The sequence below is a fragment of the Gopherus flavomarginatus genome, chromosome 4 (genome assembly GCF_025201925.1).
Source record: "Gopherus flavomarginatus isolate rGopFla2 chromosome 4, rGopFla2.mat.asm, whole genome shotgun sequence".
Lineage (NCBI taxonomy): Eukaryota > Metazoa > Chordata > Testudines > Testudinidae > Gopherus > Gopherus flavomarginatus.
In genome coordinates, this window is record NC_066620.1 from 170,980,320 (window position 1) to 171,002,583 (window position 22,264).

The window sequence follows — 22,264 nt, forward strand, 5'->3', positions numbered from 1 at the left end:
GATCACAGCTCTGCTCAAATTTGGCCCTGCTACTCTGCCGTCCTGACAGGGAGTGGCATTGCGATGCAGTGCATGGGGTTGCAACACCACTCAAATTTGATGTGTTTGCCTCCCATCATATGGGGGAAGCTGGATCAAATTTCCAGCTCCAAACAGGCACCAAAGGTGGGAGAGATTGGCCCCTGCCTCCATCCCTCATCATTGCACTCCAAAATCTACACTTCAAGCTAGGAGGTTAAATTCCAGCTTGAGGAGACATACTCACCTTAGCTCTGATCAAGCTAGCATATTAACAATAGCATGAGCATGTTAAAAATAACATGAGCAGCAGGATGGGACACCCACCCTGTGTATGTGCCTAGAGTCTTGGATGGGTACATACTCGGGACTGCATGTCCTTCCCATTGTTCCCGCTACTGTGGCTATGCTCTATTTTTAGCTTGCTAGTTTGATTAAAGCTGGTGCAGGTATGTCTCCTTGAGCTGGGTGGACACCTTCAGCTTGAAATTTAAACCCACCCTGTGGTTTGAGCATTGGCCTGCTAAACCCAGGGTTGTGAGTTCAATACTTAAGGGGGCTATTTAGGGATCTGAGGCAAAACAGACCAGCAAACAAAAGCTGTCAGGTACAGTACTTGGTCCTGCTAGTGAAGGCAGGGGGCGGGACTCAATGACCTTTCAAGGTCCCATCCAGTTCTATGAGATAGGTATCTCTTTATTATATATATGGCTCTCCCTATAAAATTAACGGGGATACTTGAGAAGGCAAGGTGCTACTCAACAAGTGTAGCAGATTATGAGGATAGAGGGACTGTTATCAGGACCTGCACCTAGAGCCCAGTTGTGCTGCTGCTCAATTTTTAGATCAGGCTTTAACCTAATTGGTTACTATGCATTACACTTTAACTACATTTTAATATGTAACACAGCGATCATCTGGAAACTCACCACTGAGAAAGTTATAAATGATAGGGTTCACTGCACTGTTGGCATACACAAGCCAATGCGAGAAGGTAAACCAGGCATACACAGTCTCTCTGTCATCAGCATAGTTAAACATCCCCCAAACCCTGCAAAATAAAGAGGAAAAAGCCAGTCTGAAAGACACTGCATACTACTGAATATAAATGCTGTACTTTTATTCTATTTGTGATATCACATAAAGCTCTCATTCAACATTTCCAGCTTTCCCAAGAAAATACAAACCCTCTTCTCATCCAAAAACCAGCTTCCATGAGGGTTTTGCACAGTGCAGACGCCACAAACAGTTTTGTCTTTAATGTACACATGTTATCCAGCTAGATAACAAAAGGGTAATTTATATCATCCAAGGCAAGGGTGGGAAAAGGTGTCTTTAAGCCAATATGACAATCTCCCAATTCTGGATCCAGCCTCTCAATTCTGGGCCCAGCTCCAAGAGCAACGGGGCTGCTGTAGAGTTAGGGTGGCATTGACTGGCTGCCTATGGATTCTCTGCTAGCCCAAAATAGCTGGACTGCAGTGGCTCCAACAGCATCCCCTCATGTCCTTGTGCAGGAGGCTGCTGCATTTAACCACTATGGATTATATAAGTATGTCCATGTTAACTCTCTGATTACAAGTTTCCCTCCAATATATTGCAGTATGACTATATGAATACACAGAAAACAGAGAAGTGGCACCATCCATCTGATATTTGCCAGAGGACTTTCAGGTAGGCAGTGTTGTTGTAGCTGTATTGATCCTAGGATATTAGAGAGACAAGGTGGGTGACGTAATATCTTTTATTGGATCAGATTCTTTTGGTGAGAGAGACAAGCTTTTGAGCTTCCACAAAGCTGAAGAAGAGCTCTGTGTAAGATAGAAAACTTGTCCCTCTCACCAACAGAGGTTGGTCCCATAAAAGATATTACCTCACCCACCTTGCACGTCTATATTTCATCAGGGCAATACAATTAGCTCTCTTTGGTTACATTTTACTTAATGTAATCCTGCCAAGAAAGTGACACTATGCTTATCATCTTCGCAGCTATAAATGTCATTGGAGGTCTGACAGTATAATTTCTCCCCAGTTTGTCTGTGTGTGTGTGTGTGTGTGTGTGTGTGTGTGTGTGTGTGTGTGTGAGAGAGAGAGAGAGAGAACTGATAGAACAGAATGCTTACTGAATATAATGTTTGACAGACACAATCACACATATAATTCATTGCTTTGCCTGTTATTTACTGATTCAATGATTACTCTGATATCAACATAATAAGTCTTGATAAAAATTCTCCTTTGACTTTTATTATATTCTGGGAGCATCTTCTGAGGTTGGAAGAATTGGAACACTTTATATTTTTGCTTTTGTTAAACAATAAAAGCTTGTTGCTTCCCTGATTTTGGTAAATTTCTGCATAGTTATATACAGATCAGTTATTAATATGTGAAACACCAGAACACAATCCTTTGGACTTAATTCTGCTACACATGCTCACACTGAGGGCTGGTCTACACTACGGTGGAAAATCGATCTCAGATATGCAACTTCAGCTACGTGAATAATGTAGCTGAAGTCGAAGTATCTAAGATCGAATTACTCACCGTCCTCACGGTGCGGGATCGATGTCCACGGCTCCCCATGTCGACTCCGCAACTCCGTTGGGGTTGGTGGCGTTCCGGAATCGATATAAGCGTGTTCGGGGATCGATATATCGCGTCTAGATGAGAATCGATATATCGATCCCCGAGCAATCGATTACTACCCGCCGATACGGCGGGTAGTGAAGATATAGCCTGAGTCATGCCATAAGCCAGGGCAGTCCCACTGAACACTAACCCACCCAGTGTTCTCCATCAGATACTACACTCCTGGAGTCCAATCACACAAAAATATGTTTGAATATGTAGGTCAATGAGATTTCTTGCATGAGTAAGTGACCGCCAACATGAACACGGGTTTTAACAACTGGCCCCAAATTTCTGTCCTGATAATTGTTTAGCTAACAATTTGATTACAGCTGCACACTGAGCTTCAATTTCTTTACTGTAAAATATGTGGGTATCTAATTCAAAACTAAAAAAAAAAAAGAATATAGCAAAGCATGTCATAGAGAAATGCTTTTAGACAGAAAACTTTCCCCAAACTCCTTACTGTTTGTGGACAAACTTTACCTTTTTAAGACATTGAGGATACTAATTGGTAGATAGCAAAGTGCAAAAATCAAGAGAACCACCATTAGCATACGCGCTGTCTTCCTCCTGGCTCGAATCTGTTTTATTTCAGCTGCTACCCCACCAATCCTTGACTTGGTTGACTGTCCCAGCCCTCGGGGCTGTGCTAAAGAGGGCAGAGGCTTCCATTTTCTTTGAACTACTGAGGAAGTTCCTGGGATCTAAAAGAGTAAATAGTAAATGGAATCTTTGTTAATGCTGTTTCCCTAAGGGAAATTCATCACCATGTAAAAAGAAGCATTGTAGGCACTTAATACAAAAAAGAGAGACAGGTTGAAATAAAGCTCCATGATAACACAGTACAGTTTAATAGCTTGTCAAACAAACACTGCTGTTCATTTAAGAGAAACAAGTGTGAAAGTATAATGAATTATATAGTAAGAATAGAAAGGATTAAAGAAATGTTGTCTGTACCTTTAAGCAAAGTTGTTGGAATGTTGCAACCAGGTGTCAGGAATACAGACATTAACATAGAACAATTGCACCGTTTAATGGCAATTGGTGATGCATTAGCCTTAGATCAATAACAGTTAGTAAGGAAATAGGATATGCATGCTGTGCCCCAGGTGAATTTTACTGTTTTGATTTCTTTGTCCCTTTGTCTAAATTCCCGCTCTTTTATCTGTATAAATAAGACTGTTTGGGCCTTGCATGGCCACTCACATATTCTGAATGTTATTGGCGGAGCGCTGCGCTAATAAACAGAGTGGTCTGACAAATTGTGAGTCCTGATTCTAACTTTGACAATTTGGAGGTTCCACCGAGATGGCAACCGTCTTCACTGGGGCTGTGTGATTCCTGACTGTTTTTGTAGGATGACCGTGGCAGCCGGCACCTGGGCATTTGGCCCAAGCGGTCCCCCACTAGAGCGGAAAGGTGCACAGCCACAGTGAGGTCTACGCCATCGAACCTGTTGGTTCCCACTCTGTTCTGGTAGGGATCCCGGGATCTGACATGAGGAATCTGGTCAGGTAATTATTTCTGTGTTTTGTCCAGACTGAGGACTGTCCTGTCTCTGTGTCTATCTGTCCTCTTGTGGAGTGTTTGAGTCTGGGTGCCGTCTCTGTCTGGGGATTGGCCGACCAAGGGGTTCCTGTCCCCGCGGTCTGAGTGAGTGGAATCTGCACAATTGCAGCCGCACCACACTTTGGGTAAAACCCCTGGTGTGAAAGCAAGGATGATTGAGGCAGTAGTCTGTGGGCTCCTTTTGTGTGTTGCACTGGGCAGCGCTCTGACGAACCCGAATTTCCTTCTTGTGTGATTGGTGTGTGAAGTCCTCCTGTATGGGTAACCAGACGTCTAAGTCGGGACAGTTCCCTAAATGAATGCCGGCTCATTTTATGTATTTAGGATGGGTCCGGACTCCTGTAAAAAGGGTCCAGACTCCTGTAAATTTCTGGGAAAATGGTCTAGGCTAACTCAGGGGGATCCCAAAACTCAGTGGCCACTGTTAAAATCTTGGAACAAAGACTGAGTGGACGTCTTAAAGGACAAACTCAGCCAACCTAAAACTAAATTGGCTAAAGGAGAGGTTAATTGTTTCATGCAGGGGTGGGAAGAGGCAAATCATAGGTGGACAAAATCAAAACTCGCCTCTCAATTATTCAAATAATAAGTTAAAAGCTTTATTAAAAGCCTCCTCTCCCACCACCAGACCGAGCGCTCCCCTTTACCCCGTTCTCCAAACCCCAGATCGATCCAACCCCCTTCATACTCCCATCTCATTGTAAAAAGGACAAAAAGCTCCTTGTTCTGCTCCCCTTTGTCTGCCTCAGAAACTGATTCGTTAGTGTTCCACTACCAATTCAGCAAGAGGGGGGACTCCTCAACTAGCCCCCACCCTTCCTGGTCCCTTTCCTTGAACACTTCTTTCAAAATTGTGAAGTGACCACAATAGCACTCACAAACGGTTCATTGGAAAAAAAAGCAGGATCGGGCCCAGAAAAGCAGGCAAGCAACAGATTAAGAAACTGAAAAACAGGTTGGAAGCCCTAAGGGCATAGTGTCAGGAGTAAGAAAAGCAGTAAGTGCAGGCATGAATCCCTGGAACAATACTTAAAATGGTGAAATCTGAGGTGATAAAGGTGTCATTTTGGGACATAAACAAGTGATTAAAGGGAAGAGAGTGAAAAGTTAACTCTACAGAGGCTGGAGAGAATTAAGCAGTTAAACTTTGTGGAAAATGTTAAAAAGGACCATGTTAAAGAGAGAATTCTTGGTTTCTTTGCAGCCATTCTGAAGGGAAAATGGGCCCTTTTCCAGAAGAATGCCTGTAAATCATCCAAATATATATACAGCTATGTAAAAATAAAGTAGTGTAAAGAAATGTTAAGGAAAAAAAAAAGGGTATGTATCTATTTGTCTGTGAAAATATGTAAAGTTCTAAGAATCTAAACCAGCACATCTGGTTTGTAAAACTCCTGTTTTGTAGGTGTAAGATAAATTGATTTTGTTTTTGTTTTTAATGCCACTAAAAATTCATTTGACTCTAATTCAAAGTTGCAAAACTGACAGACCTTTTTGCAAGACACAGGCAATTAGAGTTGTTTGGCTTTGGGATTTAGCATTTAACCCTTAAGGGGTAACTTCATTCTTTACAAAAATTAAAAATGTTTTTAAATAAAGACCAAGTCATGGCTGCAATAGGGCAGTCAAAATCAGGAGAATAGGTAAAGATTCTGGAGTCTGTTTGTTTGTTTGGTTTGTTTTTTTTGTAACAATAGCAGATAAGAGCTGTAGTGAAAGAATAAGAAATTAACAGTGACCCTCTGAAGCAACAGCAGAGATGAGGTGCACAAAACAAAAAGAAGCAATGTTAAAAACACTGAGCCTTAAAATGGCTCTGTGGAATCAGACTGTCACTTTGATAAGGATACATGAAAACTCTGTAAGAACAAAAGAAACAGTTACACCTTATGTAAAAATTGATATAGCTAATGTTTTTAAAAAGTTATAGTATAGAAGGAATGTGCATTTTCCCTCGGACATGTGCGGTGTATATTGTAAACAGGGGTAAAAGAAATGCAAATAAAACATGCTGCTGAATTAAAATCCTATTAGGGCTCCAAAAAGAGCCGCAATAGGCTGTTTTTTTTTCTTTTTCAGATCCCTGTGTGTTAAGACAGAGTCTCTGAGCTCTGCTGATGGCTTTGAATCCAAAAGTCAAGCCTGTGTTGATGCAAATTACCTAACTGATAAAGAAAGGTGAGAACTGCCAGCACAAAAGAAGCTGCAAATAAATAACATAACTGGTCAGCAAACAAATTGCCTACATAAAAGGCATGGTATAACAAGATACCTTTAATAGATTTGATGCTAATGTTATTGTTAATATTAAACATTGAAATAAATTTAATGTTAGTAAGTACCCCTGTAACAAGTTAGAGTGTATGATTTTTGGAAAAATCCTTTAAAGTAATATGGTAATGATGCTTCTCAGCTATTATCTGTGAATAAACTTAAAGTTTAACACAGCAGGAAAAACATTACAAATCTGGTCTGCTATATAAGAGGAAAAACTTGAGGTACACCACCTCATGAATTTAATAACTAAACAGTGGAATAATTTCCGCATAACCCTTAAAAAGTAAAAGCCATTAAACCCCAGCCTGCCTATAGAACAAAAAAAAAAAAAAAACAAAAAACAGGAAAATATGGGGTAATTCCTCTGTTTTGCCTGCAATCAGCAAGGGTATTTGTAAAAGAAAGGAATCTTTTAAGTAATAATTAATGCCACCCCAAAAGGGATAGAAAAATGTTATTTTTGTCTTTCAGATAATCCAAAGTACTGTATAATGGCCTATGTGTATGTGTTAATTCTTGGGGAAAAGTGTTTAAAAAGTGTTAGCAACCTACTGGACCATTCATATTATACACACAAATGGGGACATGTTAAGAATTGCCACTACAGAAAAACATCATAGCTTACCATTGGTATAACATATTTTCTGGATGGTTTCCCACAACTACTGGCATACTAATGTTACTACCCCTAACTGTGTTTTTGGTTTTAAATTGTATGTGTGTAATTGAAATGTTTACAATGTGCTGGTGGATAAAACAAATGTGTGCAAAGCTAAAGCCACAGGCCCAAATCATCTCCCAGTATTTTCTATTACATGGACTAAATAAGAAGTGACACTGGCGATTAATAATCTTAGTGTCAAAAGGGGGATATGTAGGAGCAGGATTTTATAATGTCCCATAAGAATTAAAGTATAATTTGATTCCATCCTGCTAGCCACTTTTTTAAATAGCAGAAATAAATGACCCCCCTGGGACTATAAGATTCTGTTTTCCCATATGCATTACAAATTGGGCCCCGTCTAACTCTGTTTTAAAATTTAGATAGTAAGAGACAGGATTCTCTGTTGTGTCTATGTTAAGTAAATTAGAGAAACATTGAAGGCCTGGGTGTCAATGTACATTGTCTTAGTTATCAATTGTAAAACTTAGCAAGGTTTAATTTGCAATGCTTTTTTGTTCGATATAAAATACTACTGTTTGTATTCTCAATCTATTTATGTGAATGAGGAATGTATGCATCAGGAAAAGATAAGGTGTGAAGGCCATTGTTATAGCCAGAGTCAAGGGACGGCTGTTAAACTGTCTGGCATCTCAGAGTGGATACATGCTTCGCAGTGTAAGAATGCACCACCCCCAGTGAACCAACCACCACCTCAGGACCACGCAGAGTCAATTTTTTGACTCCAGAAGAAGACGTAGAGGAACAGCCTGCAATACCTTACAATCTACGCTCTCGTAAGGGTTGCCAGAAGCAGATGACTACATAAAGCAAGGCCCAAGAAGAAGCAGTAGTGAGCCTAGCGCCTGCTGCCTGGTGGACATAAAACTGTAACTGCAGTTCCCTCAGTTGAGGTTGTCAGAACCAGAAGGGCCCTGCCTCCAACATGCGCCTCTGGTGGTGCCTGTTCTTTGGCTGCTGGTGTCTTAAGGTCTGGGGAGTCCACAATGACAATTCTTTTATCCAGCAGCAAGTGTGGATAGCTCAGACCCTTATTATTTCTAAATGCTGGGTCTGCAGCCACATCCCAGCCCACTCTCAAACTGGTGTTCTTGTCCTGGCTATCCCACTCAATTCCCCAGGCCTCACTGGAGGACCTTGTCCGTTTAACACAATATGGAACAGTAATGACACCTGGGAAGAGGCTATTGGCAGTTCCTTTATCCCACTTGGGGGAGCAATACACCACGCAAAAAGACTCCTAAGGTTACAAGCAGTTGTTGAAATAATGGCAAATGAAACCAGAGAAAGTTTAAAAACCCTGGCCAAAGAAACAGGGGTGATCAGACAGGTTGCCCTCCAAAACCGTCAAGCATTAGACATAGTGCTGGCGGCCAAAGGAGGGACCTGTGCTCTCATTGGAAAAGAATGTTGTGTGTTTGTACTTGACAATACCAATGAGTTAATAGATCACGCAAGCCACTTAGAACAAATTGCATATCTTCGTCATGAAGAGCCGAGTTCTTTATGGAAGTGGCTAAGTAACCTGTTCAATTTCTCTGGCATAGGAAACTGGTTGTTTCAGGGAGCCCTAACTATCCTGTTTGGAATCTTAGTGATTTTTGTATGCTTTCAGTTATTCTCCTATTGTATCCAGAATTGTGTCACCCCGATGGCTGCCCAAAAACAGAGTGCTAATATGATGATTTTGAATATCGCTGATGAACTAAGAGATAAGAAACGGTTAATTTGTGGAACTCAGTAAGGGTTGGTCATGGCGTACGCCTGACCAAAAGGAGGGTTTGTGAAAGTATAATGAATTATATAGTAAGAATAGAAAGGATTAAAGAAACGTTGTCTGTACCTTTAAGCAAAGTTGTTGGAATGTTGCAACCAGGTGTCAGGAATACAGACATTAACATAGAACAATTGCACTGTTTAAGGGCAATTGGTGATGCATTAGCCTTAGATCAATAACAGTTAGTAAGGAAATAGGATATGCATGCTGTGCCCCAGGTGAATTTTACTGTTTTGATTTCTTTGTCCCTTTGTCTAAATTCCCGCTCTTTTATCTGTATAAATAAGACTGTTTGGGCCTTGCATGGCCACTCACATATTCTGAATGTTATTGGCGGAGTGCTGCGCTAATAAACAGAGTGGTCTGACAAATTGTGAGTCCTGATTCTAACTTTGACACAAGTTTTAAAAGGTACTACTAAGTCATGGGATTGTCTGTATAAGTACATAACTATGCACATAGCTGTGTGCACACAGGGCTTTATATGCTCATAGCATTTTCAAATGTGTGTCCTAAGTGTCCATAAAGCAGTTGTGCTCTCCCTATTTATTGGGGAGGAGAGTTAACTTATTTTTTCTGCACTGTGATTGTTGCCCAGGGTATTCCTTACAGAGAGTTGCAAATGGTATGCGTGGTGGGGGCAGTGGGGGAATCATAGCCTAACTTGTCATACATCTTGTTATGTCTAAATGAGTAGGTGCTGGCCCACTTTGCTCTCTGTAGATTTGCAAGCACAGAGAGCCTGCTGGTGGAGAAACTGCTCATGGAGGAAGGAGGACCAGTGGTAGAAAGCCCAGATAGTGTGGTGAAAAAAGGACATTTTAGCTAAGAGCAGGTTACAGAATAAAGGAAAGAGGGCACCCTTAAAGGCTTCTCAGTAAGTATAAAGTTGACCTGTGGGGCAAGAGATGCTCATTTTGGCCTCCTCAGCTTTCTGACTGATGCCTGATGGGACTAACTGAAAGTCACCTTTTGGGCACCTCATCATGTACAGACATCCCATGAAGACTGAATGGGAGAGCTTGGCTCTCTCTCTACCTGTGGTAGGTGGGTTGGAAAAGATTGAATTTCCTTAGTCAGAGCAGCCAGCCCGGGGCCTGTGGTCCCAACACCAGTGCAGACATGGACTCACGGAATCCCTCAGGAGTGGGTGCTGTGCCAGGCGGAGCTTGGACATCTAAGTTCTGGGTAAGCAGCTGACTAACTGCAAAGGGCTCTTGCAGAGACACAGCTACACTAGCCAGAGCCTCTGTCACAGTACACTGGGTCAACTCCCCACTTCTGCCTAGCACTCATGTGGGCCCAGTTTGCTATTTCCCCAGTTCTCCTTCAGGCCAGGCAGCCCACATGTCTCATTACTTTAATTTCCTGAAGCAGGGCATCAGAAACTCCTCAGCATTTGTTAATGTCTCCTGTGGAGGAGGTGCTGGTCCCTGCCTAGAGGAAGAGTTGCCCCAAAAGTATTAAAAATCCATGAGGTGGACTCCAAAAAACCATAAAACTGGGCTGATCATGAGATTAAAAAAAATCCTTGTTTGTGTCAGCATTCTCCTTTCTGAGACTTAGGGCAAAGCTAGTCCCCACTCCCAATTTGTGGGTCATTCTTCTGGGTTGAAATTTCAACCTGAAAAACACACACAAAACATGGTTACTCTCCAGCTTCCAGCTGCTCAGCCCCTCTCCCATTCTTCCTCTCTGCTTCCCCACAGTGCCCTTTTCAACACCTGCTTCCATACTTCTCACTCTTCCTTTATAGCCTCCCACACCTCACAGTCTCCCTCTCTGATCCCCCCATGACTAAAAACTGACTCCCCTGTTCGCAGGAAACAGGCTTTGGTTTTGTTTTCTGTAAGTATACATGCTGTGGGACATCACATAAGGGGACTGAGGCCAGGGTGAAAAGCAGGCATTTTTACATTTATCTCTAAAGCAGGGTCTGTTTTCTCCCCATCTCCTTCAGCGCCCCTCCCAGGAGATTTTATGCTGGCCCCGTGAACTGCAGGTGAACTTCACTCACAGAGAATCCATGAGCACAAATATAAAGAAAATGTCAAACTCTGCAGGAAAAATTGTTTCTATTTTCAATATTTTGCCACTGTTTATATCTCCATTTTAAACCTGTTTAAAGCACTGATCACTTGAAAAGTTTCAACTAATTCTGTAAAGTTCAGCAAGGAAGTTTCTGGGTTTATTTCTCCCAACTAGTTAATTTGTTATGGACCAAAAGACTTTTTTCCCCCACCCTCACATAATTCAAACATGTAAAAGGATTTTGCTTCAACTTCCCCAATATACTTCAGAGGTGAGACCAAGTATGAAAGGTTATTCATGAAAAGGTCGACTTCTTCTGAGAATATGAGGGCAATATTAGACCCTGGTTCTGCAAACTGTTATGCATGTGCATGGCTTTACTTGTGAGCAGTGCCATCAGCTTCAACAGAACTAGTGACATGAATAAAGTTATGCATGTTTTAAGAGCTTGCAAGATGCAGTCCTTTGTTATACACATTTTAAAAGTTAAGGTTTTTCTACACAGGGAAAGTGCCCAGCATCGTTATTCTGCAATAATTATTTAAGAATAGCTCCCTGTATGGACATACCTATTCTGGAATCAGAGTGCCTTTTATTCAGGTTAGTTTAATCCACTTCTAATAACTCCATGGGGGTAGTTATTGAGGAATAGCCATCATGCTTCAAAGTGGCATCCGACCTTCCCTGTGTAGACAAGCTCTTAATTTAGGATTTTTTTTTAAACTTGATTCAAGTTCACTGTAATCTTTCAGTGAAGATCCATAATGACAAACAGGAAACCAGTGAAGTTGGGTTGTAGGGAACTGCGGGACACATGATAATATTTACTATATTACAGATGTTTTTATAAACACAAGAAATAAAATCTGAACTCTGACATCACACCACTGAGGATTCACAGCCTTTTGGCCAAGATCACAGTCCTGTCACTTTAGTATCTGAAATCAGTATGTCCTATTTCTGGGGACTTCTCCTACTCTAATGGCAGAATTGACTGATTTATTGTACTGGGTCTTTTCCATTTCACTGCAGAGAAACTACACAGAGAGATGCTACCCAAAAACCTGAATTTGGGCTCTGGGAAGTATTCTGATGTTCTGTTCTTCTAATTCCAAAACTGAAGCTTTTCCTTCTACTTCAATCTTATCTTGTTTTCTGAGTTATCATATCAATAGCAAGAACTGATCAGAAAGCAAATAAAAAAAACCCTAAATATGGTGGTAATTTCCTCTCATCTTGATTTTGTTAAAATTTCATGTCAACAAAATTTTTCTGACAAGTTTTATTGATATTTGCATCCAATTTGGATACAAAGAAATGGAATCTTGCCTCAAGACTTTGTATGGCATGTTTCTCATAGACTCTAGGACTGTAAGGGACCTTGAGAGGTCATCGAGTCCAGTCCCCTGCCCTCATAGCAGGACCAAATACTGTCTAGACCATCCCTGATAGACATTTATCTAACCTACTCTTAAATATCTCCAGAGATGGAGATTCCACAACCTCCCTAGGCAATTTATTCCAGTTTTAGGAACTTTTTCCTAACGTCCAACCTAAATCTCCCTTGCTGCAGTTTAAGCCCATTGCTTCTTGTTTTATCCTTAGAGGCTAAGGTGAACAAGTTTTCTCCCTCCTCCTGATGACATCCTTTTAGATACCTGAAAACTGCTATCATATCCCTCTCAAGTCTTCTCTTTTCCAAACTAAATAAAACCAATTCTTTCAGCCTTCCTTCATAGGTCATGTTCTCAAGACCTTTAATCATTCTTGTTGCTCTTCTCTGGACCCTCTCCAATTTCTCCACATCTTTCTTGAAATACGGTGCCCAGAACTGGACACAATACTCCAGTTGAGGCCTAACCAGTGCAGAGTAGAGCGGAAGAATGACTTCTCGTGTCTTGTTTACAACACACTTGTTAATGCATCCCAGAATCACGTTTGCTTTTTTTGCAACAGTATCACACTGTTGACTCATATTTAGCTTGTGGTCCACTATGACCCCTAGATCTCTTTCTGCCATACTCCTTCCTAGACAGTCTCTTCCCATTCTGTATGTGTGAAACTGATTGTTCCTTTCTAAGTGGAGCACTTTGCATTTGTCTTTATTGAACTTCATCCGGTTTACCTCAGACCATTTCTCCAATTTGTCCAGATCATTTTGAATTTTGACCCTGTCCTCCAAAGCAGTTGCAATCCCTCCCAGTTTGGTATCATCTGCAAACTTAAAAAGCATACTTTCTATGCCAACATCTAAGTCATTGATGAAGATATTGAACAGAGCAGGTCCCAAACCAGACCCCTGCAGAACCCTACTTGTTATACCTTTCCAGCAGGATTGGGAGCCATTAATAACTACTCTCTGAGTACGGTTATCCAGCCAGTTATGCACCCTCCTTATAGTAACCCCATCTAAATTGTATTTGCCTAGTTTATCGATAAGGATATCATGCGAGACCGTATCAAATGCCTTACTAAAGTTTAGGTATACCACATCCACCGCTTCTTCCTTATCCACAAGACTCATTATCCTATCATAGAAAGCTATCAGATTGATTTGACATGATTTGTTCTTTACAAATACATGCTGGCTATTCCCTATCACCTTACCACGTTCCAAGTATTTGCAGATGATTTCTTTAATTACTTGCTCCATTATCTTCCCTGGCACAGAAGTTAAACTAACTGGTATGTAGTTTCCTGGGTTGTTTTTATTTCCCTTTTTATAGATGGGCACTATATTTGCCCTTTTCCACTCTTCTGGAATCTCTCCCGTCTCCCATGACTTTCCAGATACCTCCTCTATTAACTCCTTGAGTATCCTAGGATGCATTTAATCAGGTCCTGGTGACTTGCAGACATCTAACTTTTCTAAGTGATTTTTAACTTTCTTTTTTTTTATTTTATCTTCTAAACCTTGTTTCATTAGAAACAAGAGACATGATTGATGAGTCCGTGGTTAGAGATGACTAATCTGCTTTTCAGATGCTTCTAATAGCAAGAGGGGATCATAGATACAGATTGTGGTACAATGTTGATCTCCTTGTACATCCTCTAAAGCTGCCTGGTGTTGTAGGAGTTACTAGTGAGAACTTACCTAAAGAAATCTTTTCCTGTTCTCTCTCCACTTTGGAGGCATTATAAGAATTGCAAAAATTTGCCTCCTTAAGCCAATAAGCAAATAAATCATAAGATGTTGCAGGCAAAAAAAATAAAATTAAAATCCATACTCACAGTCAGGCTGCTAAAGTACTACAGCCTGAAGAGAATAAAGTTAGGCTTACATACGTACTACTGATGCACATTTTAATCAAGTACATACCAGCACAACACATACTGTCCCCAGTTATTACTATCAAATGAATTATAGGGACATATTTAGTTGAGACAATTAGTAGAACACAAATAAGCTCTCTAAAATCCTCAGATGCTTTACATCAGGATTTAGAATCATCAGAACAGGCACTAGAAGTTGTAAAACTGCTGTTTCCACCCCACGTGTATCAAGCTGGAAAGTCAAGCATCATAATCTTGCTTTTAAAACTCGGAAAAAAATTGAAAACAAAACCACAATGGGCCCAATAAATATAAGCACATGTATGTGACTCTCTAATTACTGAATGTGTGTCAGCATGCCTAGCATGAAGCCATTCAGTCCTACAGAGATTGTTCAGCTCTTGCTTTATCTCTTCTCCATGAATTATAAAGGAACAAAATCCTTGTGAACAGGAGGGGTGCCTGCCTATTAATAAGCAATGCAGGTTACTCTGAAAGCCAGGCCTCTGATGTGGTTGCCCTTTGTCTTCCATAAAGCTCCTAATTCTGAGATGATAAAACCATGTTTGCAAAGACATGATCAATAACTTGGAGAGCAGACAGAGGGTAAAACACAATAGGAATGTCATGGGAGTCATGGAGGCTAACTTTTAACCACCTGAAGATTCACTTTAAAAACAGCCCTCATTTTAAAACAAACTGCTTCAAGAAGTTTTCTGTCAAGGCCTGGGAATGTCTTGGCTGTTAGTACATTGAATATCATGTAAGTCTAGCAAGATTATTGGTACATTGCAGTAGTCAGAATATTTAGATTGCATTCTGATAAACAGCATGATTCCTTATTTGTGACTATTGCCAAAGATTTAGAATAGGGCTGTTGATTAATCGCAGTTAACTCAAATGATTAACTAAAAAAAAGGAATCGCAATTAATCGCAGCTTTAAATCACACTGTTAAACAATAGAATACCAATTGAAATTTATTAAGTATTTTTGGATTTTTTTCTACATTTGCAGATATATTGATTTTAATTACAACGCAGAATACAAAGTGTACAGTGTTCACATTATAATTTTATTACAAATATTTGCACTGTAAAAGTGATAAATAAAAATAGTATTTTTTAATTCACCTCATACAAGTACTGTAGTGCATTCTCTTTAGCATGAAAGTGCAACTTACAAATGTCGATTTTTTTTTGTTACATAACTACACTCAAAAACAAAACAATGTTAAACTTTAGAGCCTACAAGTCCACTCTTGTTCAGCCAATTGCTATGACAAACAATTTGTTTACATTTACGAGATATATTGCTGGCCTCTTCTTATTTACAATGTCACCTGACAGTGAGAACAGATGTTCGCATTGCACTTTTGTAACCAGCATTGCAAGGTATTTACATGCCAGATATGCTAAACATTCATATGACCCTTCATGCTTCGACTACCATTCCAGAGGACATGCTTCTATGCTGATGATGCTCGTTAAAAAAATAATGTATTAATTAAATTTGTGACTGAACTCCTTGGGGGGAGAATTGTATGTTCCCTGCTCTGTTTTACCCACATTCTGCCATATACTTAATGTTATAGCAGTCTCAGATGATGACCCAGCATGTTTTTCATTTTAAGAACACTTTCACTGCAGATTTGACAAAACGCAAAGAAGGTACCAATGTGAGATTTCTAAAGATAGTGACAACACTGAGAGGGATGAGGTGTGGAGCATGCTTTCAGAAGTCTTAAGAGAGCAATAGGCCGATGCAGAAACTATAGAACCCAAACAACAACAAAAAAGAAAATCAATCAATCAATCTTCTGCTGGTGGCATCTGACTCAGATGATAAAAAAAAAAAAAAAATCAGTCAGTCTGCACTGCTTTGGATCATTATCAACCAGAAACCATTATTAGTATGGGTGCATGTCCTCTGGAATGGTGGTCGAAGTATGAAGGGACACATCAATCTTTAGCGCATCTGGCGCATAAATATCTTGTGACATCAGCTACAACACTGCCACGTGAACACTTGTTCTCACTTTTAAGTGACATTGTAAACAAGAAGCAGGAAACATTATCTCCTGCAAATGTAAACAATTTTTTTTGTCTGAGTGATTGGCTGAACAAGAAGTAGGACTCAGTGGACTTGTAGACTCTAAAGTTTTACATTGTTTTATTTTTGAATCTAGTTACTATTTTGTATGTAATTCTACATTTGTAGGTTCAACTTTCAAGATACAGAGATTTCACTACAGTACTTGTATTAGGTGAACTGAAAAATACTATTTCTTTTGGTTTTTTACAGTGCAGATATTTGTAACAAAAATATAAAGTGAGCACTGCATACTTTGCATTGGGTGTTGTAATTGAAATCAATATATTTGAAAATGTACAGAACACCCCAAAATATTTAAATAAATGGTATTCTCTTACTGTTTAATTGTGTAATGAATCATGTTTTTTTAATCACTTGACAGCCCTAATTCAGTAAAATATATTTCAATTACACTAAAAATAGATTGTGGCACACCTACCTCACTTAGAAGGATGCCTGATGTCTGCAAGCCAATTCAGTCATTAATAGGTGTGAGTGGTGTTAATTTCCCTTAACATGACCCCTTGTACACTTTGACTACATCTACACTTGGAAAACTTACATCTATAATTCTCCATCAGTAGTAGCAACAATACCTTAGCGATGCTTTCTTTTTGCTACATAATCAATTTTCAAATCAGGATCATCCTCACATGTGTTTTCAGTGTGGACAAGGTAAAAGCATCTGAAAACTGTGTTAGCCTGATTTAAAAAACAGGGCCAACTAGCAAAAAAACCTTTTGTCAATGGAGTCCACATGATTCACTCTTTCTAAAGATTAAATACCAAAATACTTGAAAAAATATTTAAAGGAGTTTTAGAATCTTAAATTATGAACATTGAACATGGCTGGATTTAAAACTACAGATAACACATTTGTAAGCAGAAAGGTTAAAAAAAACAAAACCTAACAACATCCGAGTCCAGGATAATCCATGAATCAATGACATCACAAACCCCTGTGCTGTGCTTTTGTGATTTCATCAACTCTTGCAGCTAATGTATGTCCTGGGAATATGTGAAATTTGATTTTTATGCATTTTTTTGTTTTGACATGCATACACTTGAAAATTTTAAGTCTACACATGATAGTACATGCAGCTCCATCTGGATCTATGTCCCTGACCTGGTGGTTATTATATCTGTAACAGGACATCCCATCTCCAGATCTCATCAGAAGAAATCACAGGAGGGCAATTATTCATGGTTAAGTGGTGAAGTAAATGATAGACTCCCACATGAAAGTCTGGAATATGGAGTCTCTCACCTCACACCCTAAGTCTTCAACATGCCTACTTTTATTGATCTTTTATGGGGTAGCAGCAAGGGCTGGATAGGGATCTAGCAGGTCCTATGTAAATCATTGGAGCAGCTGGTGAAGAAGCCTCTGCTGATCTGCACAGCGTACTTATGTGCTGAAAATGATGCTCCAACACACTGTTAGATGAACGTGGTGAAAAGGTGTGAAAATTTTCAGAAACAATTATTTGTGTTACCCATCCCAGATGATTTTGTTGCTGTTATTTTGTTTTCCTATCACTCCAATGCAAAATTTGAGAAAATGGCTATATTTGCAAACAGAACTCTAGATTTGTAAGGCAACCTTTCCTCAGACTGGGCCCATTATTGCTGGAAAATGGTGGCACATTTTTCAGCAACAAATACATGAGCGGTTACAAAAATTTTAGCTCAGTTTTGAGTTTGTAACAAAATGAGAAAAAATGGCAACTTTCATACACCTCTGCAGCTCAAGGAGATATAAAATATCTGTGTAAAATCAACCTCGGAGCTCAACAGCTATTCTCTCGCAATAGGAACCTTCAATCAGGACAACTGGGGATCCATCTTCTTCCCTTAATTGATCTTTTTGCTTCCTCTGTCCCCTAAATCTTCCATGTCCTAGATGGTTCTAGACTCGAGCACAAATAGTTTTTCATTCTGCTTGGCTGCCATCATTAATAAATGAAATAGTCTGCATCCTAGTCTTCCGTAATTGCACACCCAAAACTGCTATTGAAGTTTGTTGGGTACAAAAGGGTGTATTGATCAGGTCCTAAGTGGCATTATGGAATTTATGGAGAAAAAAGTTGTCTATAGACAAACATAATAAGCCATATAAATCAATGACTTACCTGGCGGCACCATAGTTTTCGGAATATTTGTAAATAGGCCAACACCATAAGACACAGTGGTGCCACGTATGTCACCAGAAAAAAACAGGTGTGATACATTTTGGGGTAGACCTCACCTGCAAAGAGAATCAAAATAGAAAAAGAATGTACATACAAATATAGTTTAAAAATTAAGTCACATTATACCTGCAGATACTCAAGTGCAGGGCGCATTGATTATAATGGGAGATATATACATGCATCTGATGGCAGAAATAAGTCCATTGCTTTTAGAGTCATTCTGTTCATATATTTTAAATAGGCTTTTGCTGCATAGTAGTATGTCACCTAGGTGTGTGAAGTGCTATGTCACATTCCTTTGTTACATATGTGTTAATTTTTAATCAATACAGGAAGCTATTATCTAAAAACTGTTATCCAAGTATTCAAACTCTGTCAATGTGTTACAATGCTCTGTCCGCAATGAATAGTGCAATTTAATATATCATTGAGAGGAAGCATGCTCAGGTGCTAGCCTGGGCCATGGGAGACCCATGCTCAAGCCTCTGCGCTGTCACAGACATCATGTGCAACTGTGGGCATGTCACTTAGGGCTTATCTACACACCCTATGGGCAGGTGGTTTCTAAAGTGCACTAACGTTGTGAATTAACTGGTCTGTGTACCCCTTGTGGTACACACCAAAGGCTCCTTTGTGCTCATTAAAGTAGCATTTTTTCAAACAGCACCATTAGGGTCTCCGCATACCACTTAATGCACTAACATGTTAGCATGCTTTAGAAATCACATCCCCCTTGAGTGCAATACTACACCACATAGTCTCTCTGCCACAGCCCTTCATCTGTAAAATGGGGATAACAGAATTTTCCTACCACACAGGCATGTTGTGAGGATAAATACATTCAAGACTGTAAGGAGTTCAGGTACTGAGATAGCGATGAGGGCATATAAGTACTTAAGATCGACAGACAAGGATGTCTTTCTGCTCCTGAGATAGATGTATAAGATAAACTTAACATCTAACTGCCAACATTCAGAGTACATGATGGTGCCACTTTAATGCTGCACACTCTTTCTTGAGTATCCTTTATTACCAGCTGTTAAGTCCTGTAAGTGTACCCTGCATGTTTTGGTCTGTGGAACTCACATCAATTATACCATTAACGCCTTTTCTCTAGTAGCTTGAACATTTATTTTATTGTTAATGATAATTTGGACTTGTTTAGCTACCATGATCTCAAAAACACTTTACACATGATGAATTTAAATTAATTAAGCCCCACAATACTTCCGTGAGACAGGGAAATACTCTCATTCACCTTTCACAGCTGGAGAAATTAAGTTTATGCAATTTATTGAGACCACAGGATGTCAATGAGAAAGCTGAGAATAGATTCTTCTTACTCCCAAGGCATTGCCACCTGCCTCATCAGAGCTCTGCAGGCAGCAAGGTATCATCAGGAGTTTATGGTTTCCAATTTAGCAGTCTGAGTAAAATGGAAACATTAAAGCAGGCCAGCTAAGTACAAAGCACTGATGGGCCAGGTTAGAGGAAAAAGCCAGCGTTCTCCTTTGAAGTTCAGCCACCTGCAAAGTGCTAGTGGCTGAACATCAAAGGAAACCTGTGTTCCTCGTCCACCCAGGGCAATGTGCTTTGCAGAACTTTTACCTAAGAAGCTTGAATCTGTTTAGTTTCTCAAGCCAAAACAGGGCTTTCAAGCTGCCTAGTAATTACTGCAGCAGGCAGGAGGGGGAACTGGTCTGGGATGCTGGTCATTTATCAGATGGTTTAGTCCCTGCCACCATACTCAGACTGGTGCTGAGTGGGAACATCCATCAGTGTTCTGCATAAAGATCAGTGGTGACATTTCAGCTGCCTAACTGAAAACACCGATCCTTCCCACACAGGCCAGAGGTGGGGAATGGCCGGGGGAGAGAAAAATCCTTATCTTAGATGGCCCACTACCAGGGCCAGTGCAACCATTTAGGCAGACTAGGCGGTTGCCTAGGGCGCCGAGATTTGAGGGCGCCAAAAAGGGCCCTCAATTTTTTTTTTTAAATGGTTGAGCAGCCGCTGCTGCTGGGACAGAGAGGGAGTCTGAGCTGCCGCAGTCGTGCCTGCGGACGGTCGGCTGCTCGAGCGGCTCTGGTGGACCGCCCACAGGCACCACTTATCACTGTTTGGAATGTTCAGTGTCCCCCTTAGAAATGCTAACAAGCTTATTCAGCGAAGTTTTGATGTACTTGATGCATGCTATTAGATCGTCAATTAGGCATCAACGAGATAATTTAAGAGTAAATGTCTTTTTGTTTGAAGTACCACTGAACACTAACCTGTCCATTGCCCTCTCCCTCCTGTGTTACGGCTTGAAGCAGAATCCTGGGTAACAGTAATGGGGATGCTGATAAAACCTTTTAAAATATTGCCCCTTTATAATGCCACATTAATACAATTTTAAAATTAGATCCCATAATTTCAAGGCATTGATTTTCCCGTTTGGACAATTAAATTGCAATTGTCGGCATGAACATCATTTTAAAGCTGGGTTTTGAAAATCTAATTTAACTTCAAAAATTAATGACCAAAAGATGGGCACGTGAAGTAAGGTAAAAGTAATTAACCGAGGGTCTAGCATTCACTCCCAACACCACAAAAGAGCTGAGGGATTTCCAAAGAACTCCGACACCACTACAGTGTATCATTCAAAAGTGAGAACATAGTTACTACAGATAATAAATAATAAGTTACCTGGGTTGGAAATAGAACTTTGTGGAAGGGAAAGCAGGAAACTCGTCTTTTTGATTACAGAATTATTTTGCTTCTGGATCCATTAAAACCATAATCGATTTTTTTGGGGAGGGGATGTGGGGAAGAAACTCTTTTCTCTACTAGGTTTGTTTATAGGCAGCTGAAAAGAAAAGTTAACCAGCTTTGCACAGAACTGAAACCTAAAGGTCTCTCTTCCCTCCTTCTCTACTCTGACCCCTCTGGGCTATTCCAAGTTAATTGTCATCTAATTGCCCAGCAAAGAAAGAGATAGTGGCAGCAATTAGGCATAGCCCCCACCAGTTCAGGAGTCATTAACACAGTACAAAGATATGCTGCATACTTTACAGGCACCCAGGCCTAATGAGGGACTGGGGGCAAGAGGAGCAGGGCTGAGCCCCTAGGGAGTGAGCCGCAGAGAGCCAGTGCCCAGGAGGCTGAGAGGGCAAGGGGTTGCAGGGGCGTCCCCACTGCTATTTAAAATGCAGATCCCACAGTGGTACCTCTCCATGGGACAGAGCCGGTTCCTCACAGAAGCTTCTGTCCAACAGCTCTTCCTTCTGCAGCTGCTCTTTGTGCTCCAGCTCCATCCATGGCAGCTGAATGACTGCAGCCAACCCCTCATCCCCTGTCCTGCCTCCAGTCAGCCCCACACCCTTTTCCCTGCCTCCAGCCAGCCCTTCACTCCCTGCCCTACCCGCAGCCACCCCTGCTGCACCCCCTGCCCTGCCCACAGCCAGCCTCACACCCCCTGCCCTGTCTCTAGCCAGCCCCACACCCCTGTATCCAGCCCCTCACCCCCTGCCCGCAGCCAGCCCTGTACCCCCTTCCCTGCCTCAACCAGCCCTGCACCACCTGCCCTGCCCGCAGCCAGCCCCTGCTGCACTCCCTGCCCTGCCTGCAGCCAGCCCCACACCTCCTGCCCTGCCCACAGCCAGCCCCACACTTCCTGTCTCCAGCCACCCCACACCCCCTGCCCTGCCCACAGCCAGCCCCTCACTCCCTGCCCTGCATG

The 22,264-nt window shown here is 40.9% G+C and overlaps 1 protein-coding gene across 3 annotated transcripts in view; it reads right to left on the bottom strand.

Moving 5' to 3' along the window:
- Positions 1-22,264, bottom strand: part of HCRTR2 (hypocretin receptor 2) — an 84,002-nt gene that overhangs the window by 7,873 nt on the left and 53,865 nt on the right. For all 3 annotated transcript variants that reach the window (XM_050950815.1, XM_050950814.1, XM_050950816.1), the window contains 3 exons: positions 18,484-18,599; positions 3,133-3,353; positions 948-1,069 (listed from right to left, as the gene is read on the bottom strand). In XM_050950815.1, coding sequence (XP_050806772.1) covers positions 948-1,069; positions 3,133-3,353; positions 18,484-18,599 — 459 coding nt within the window. The remainder of the gene's footprint in view (positions 1-947; positions 1,070-3,132; positions 3,354-18,483; positions 18,600-22,264) is intronic.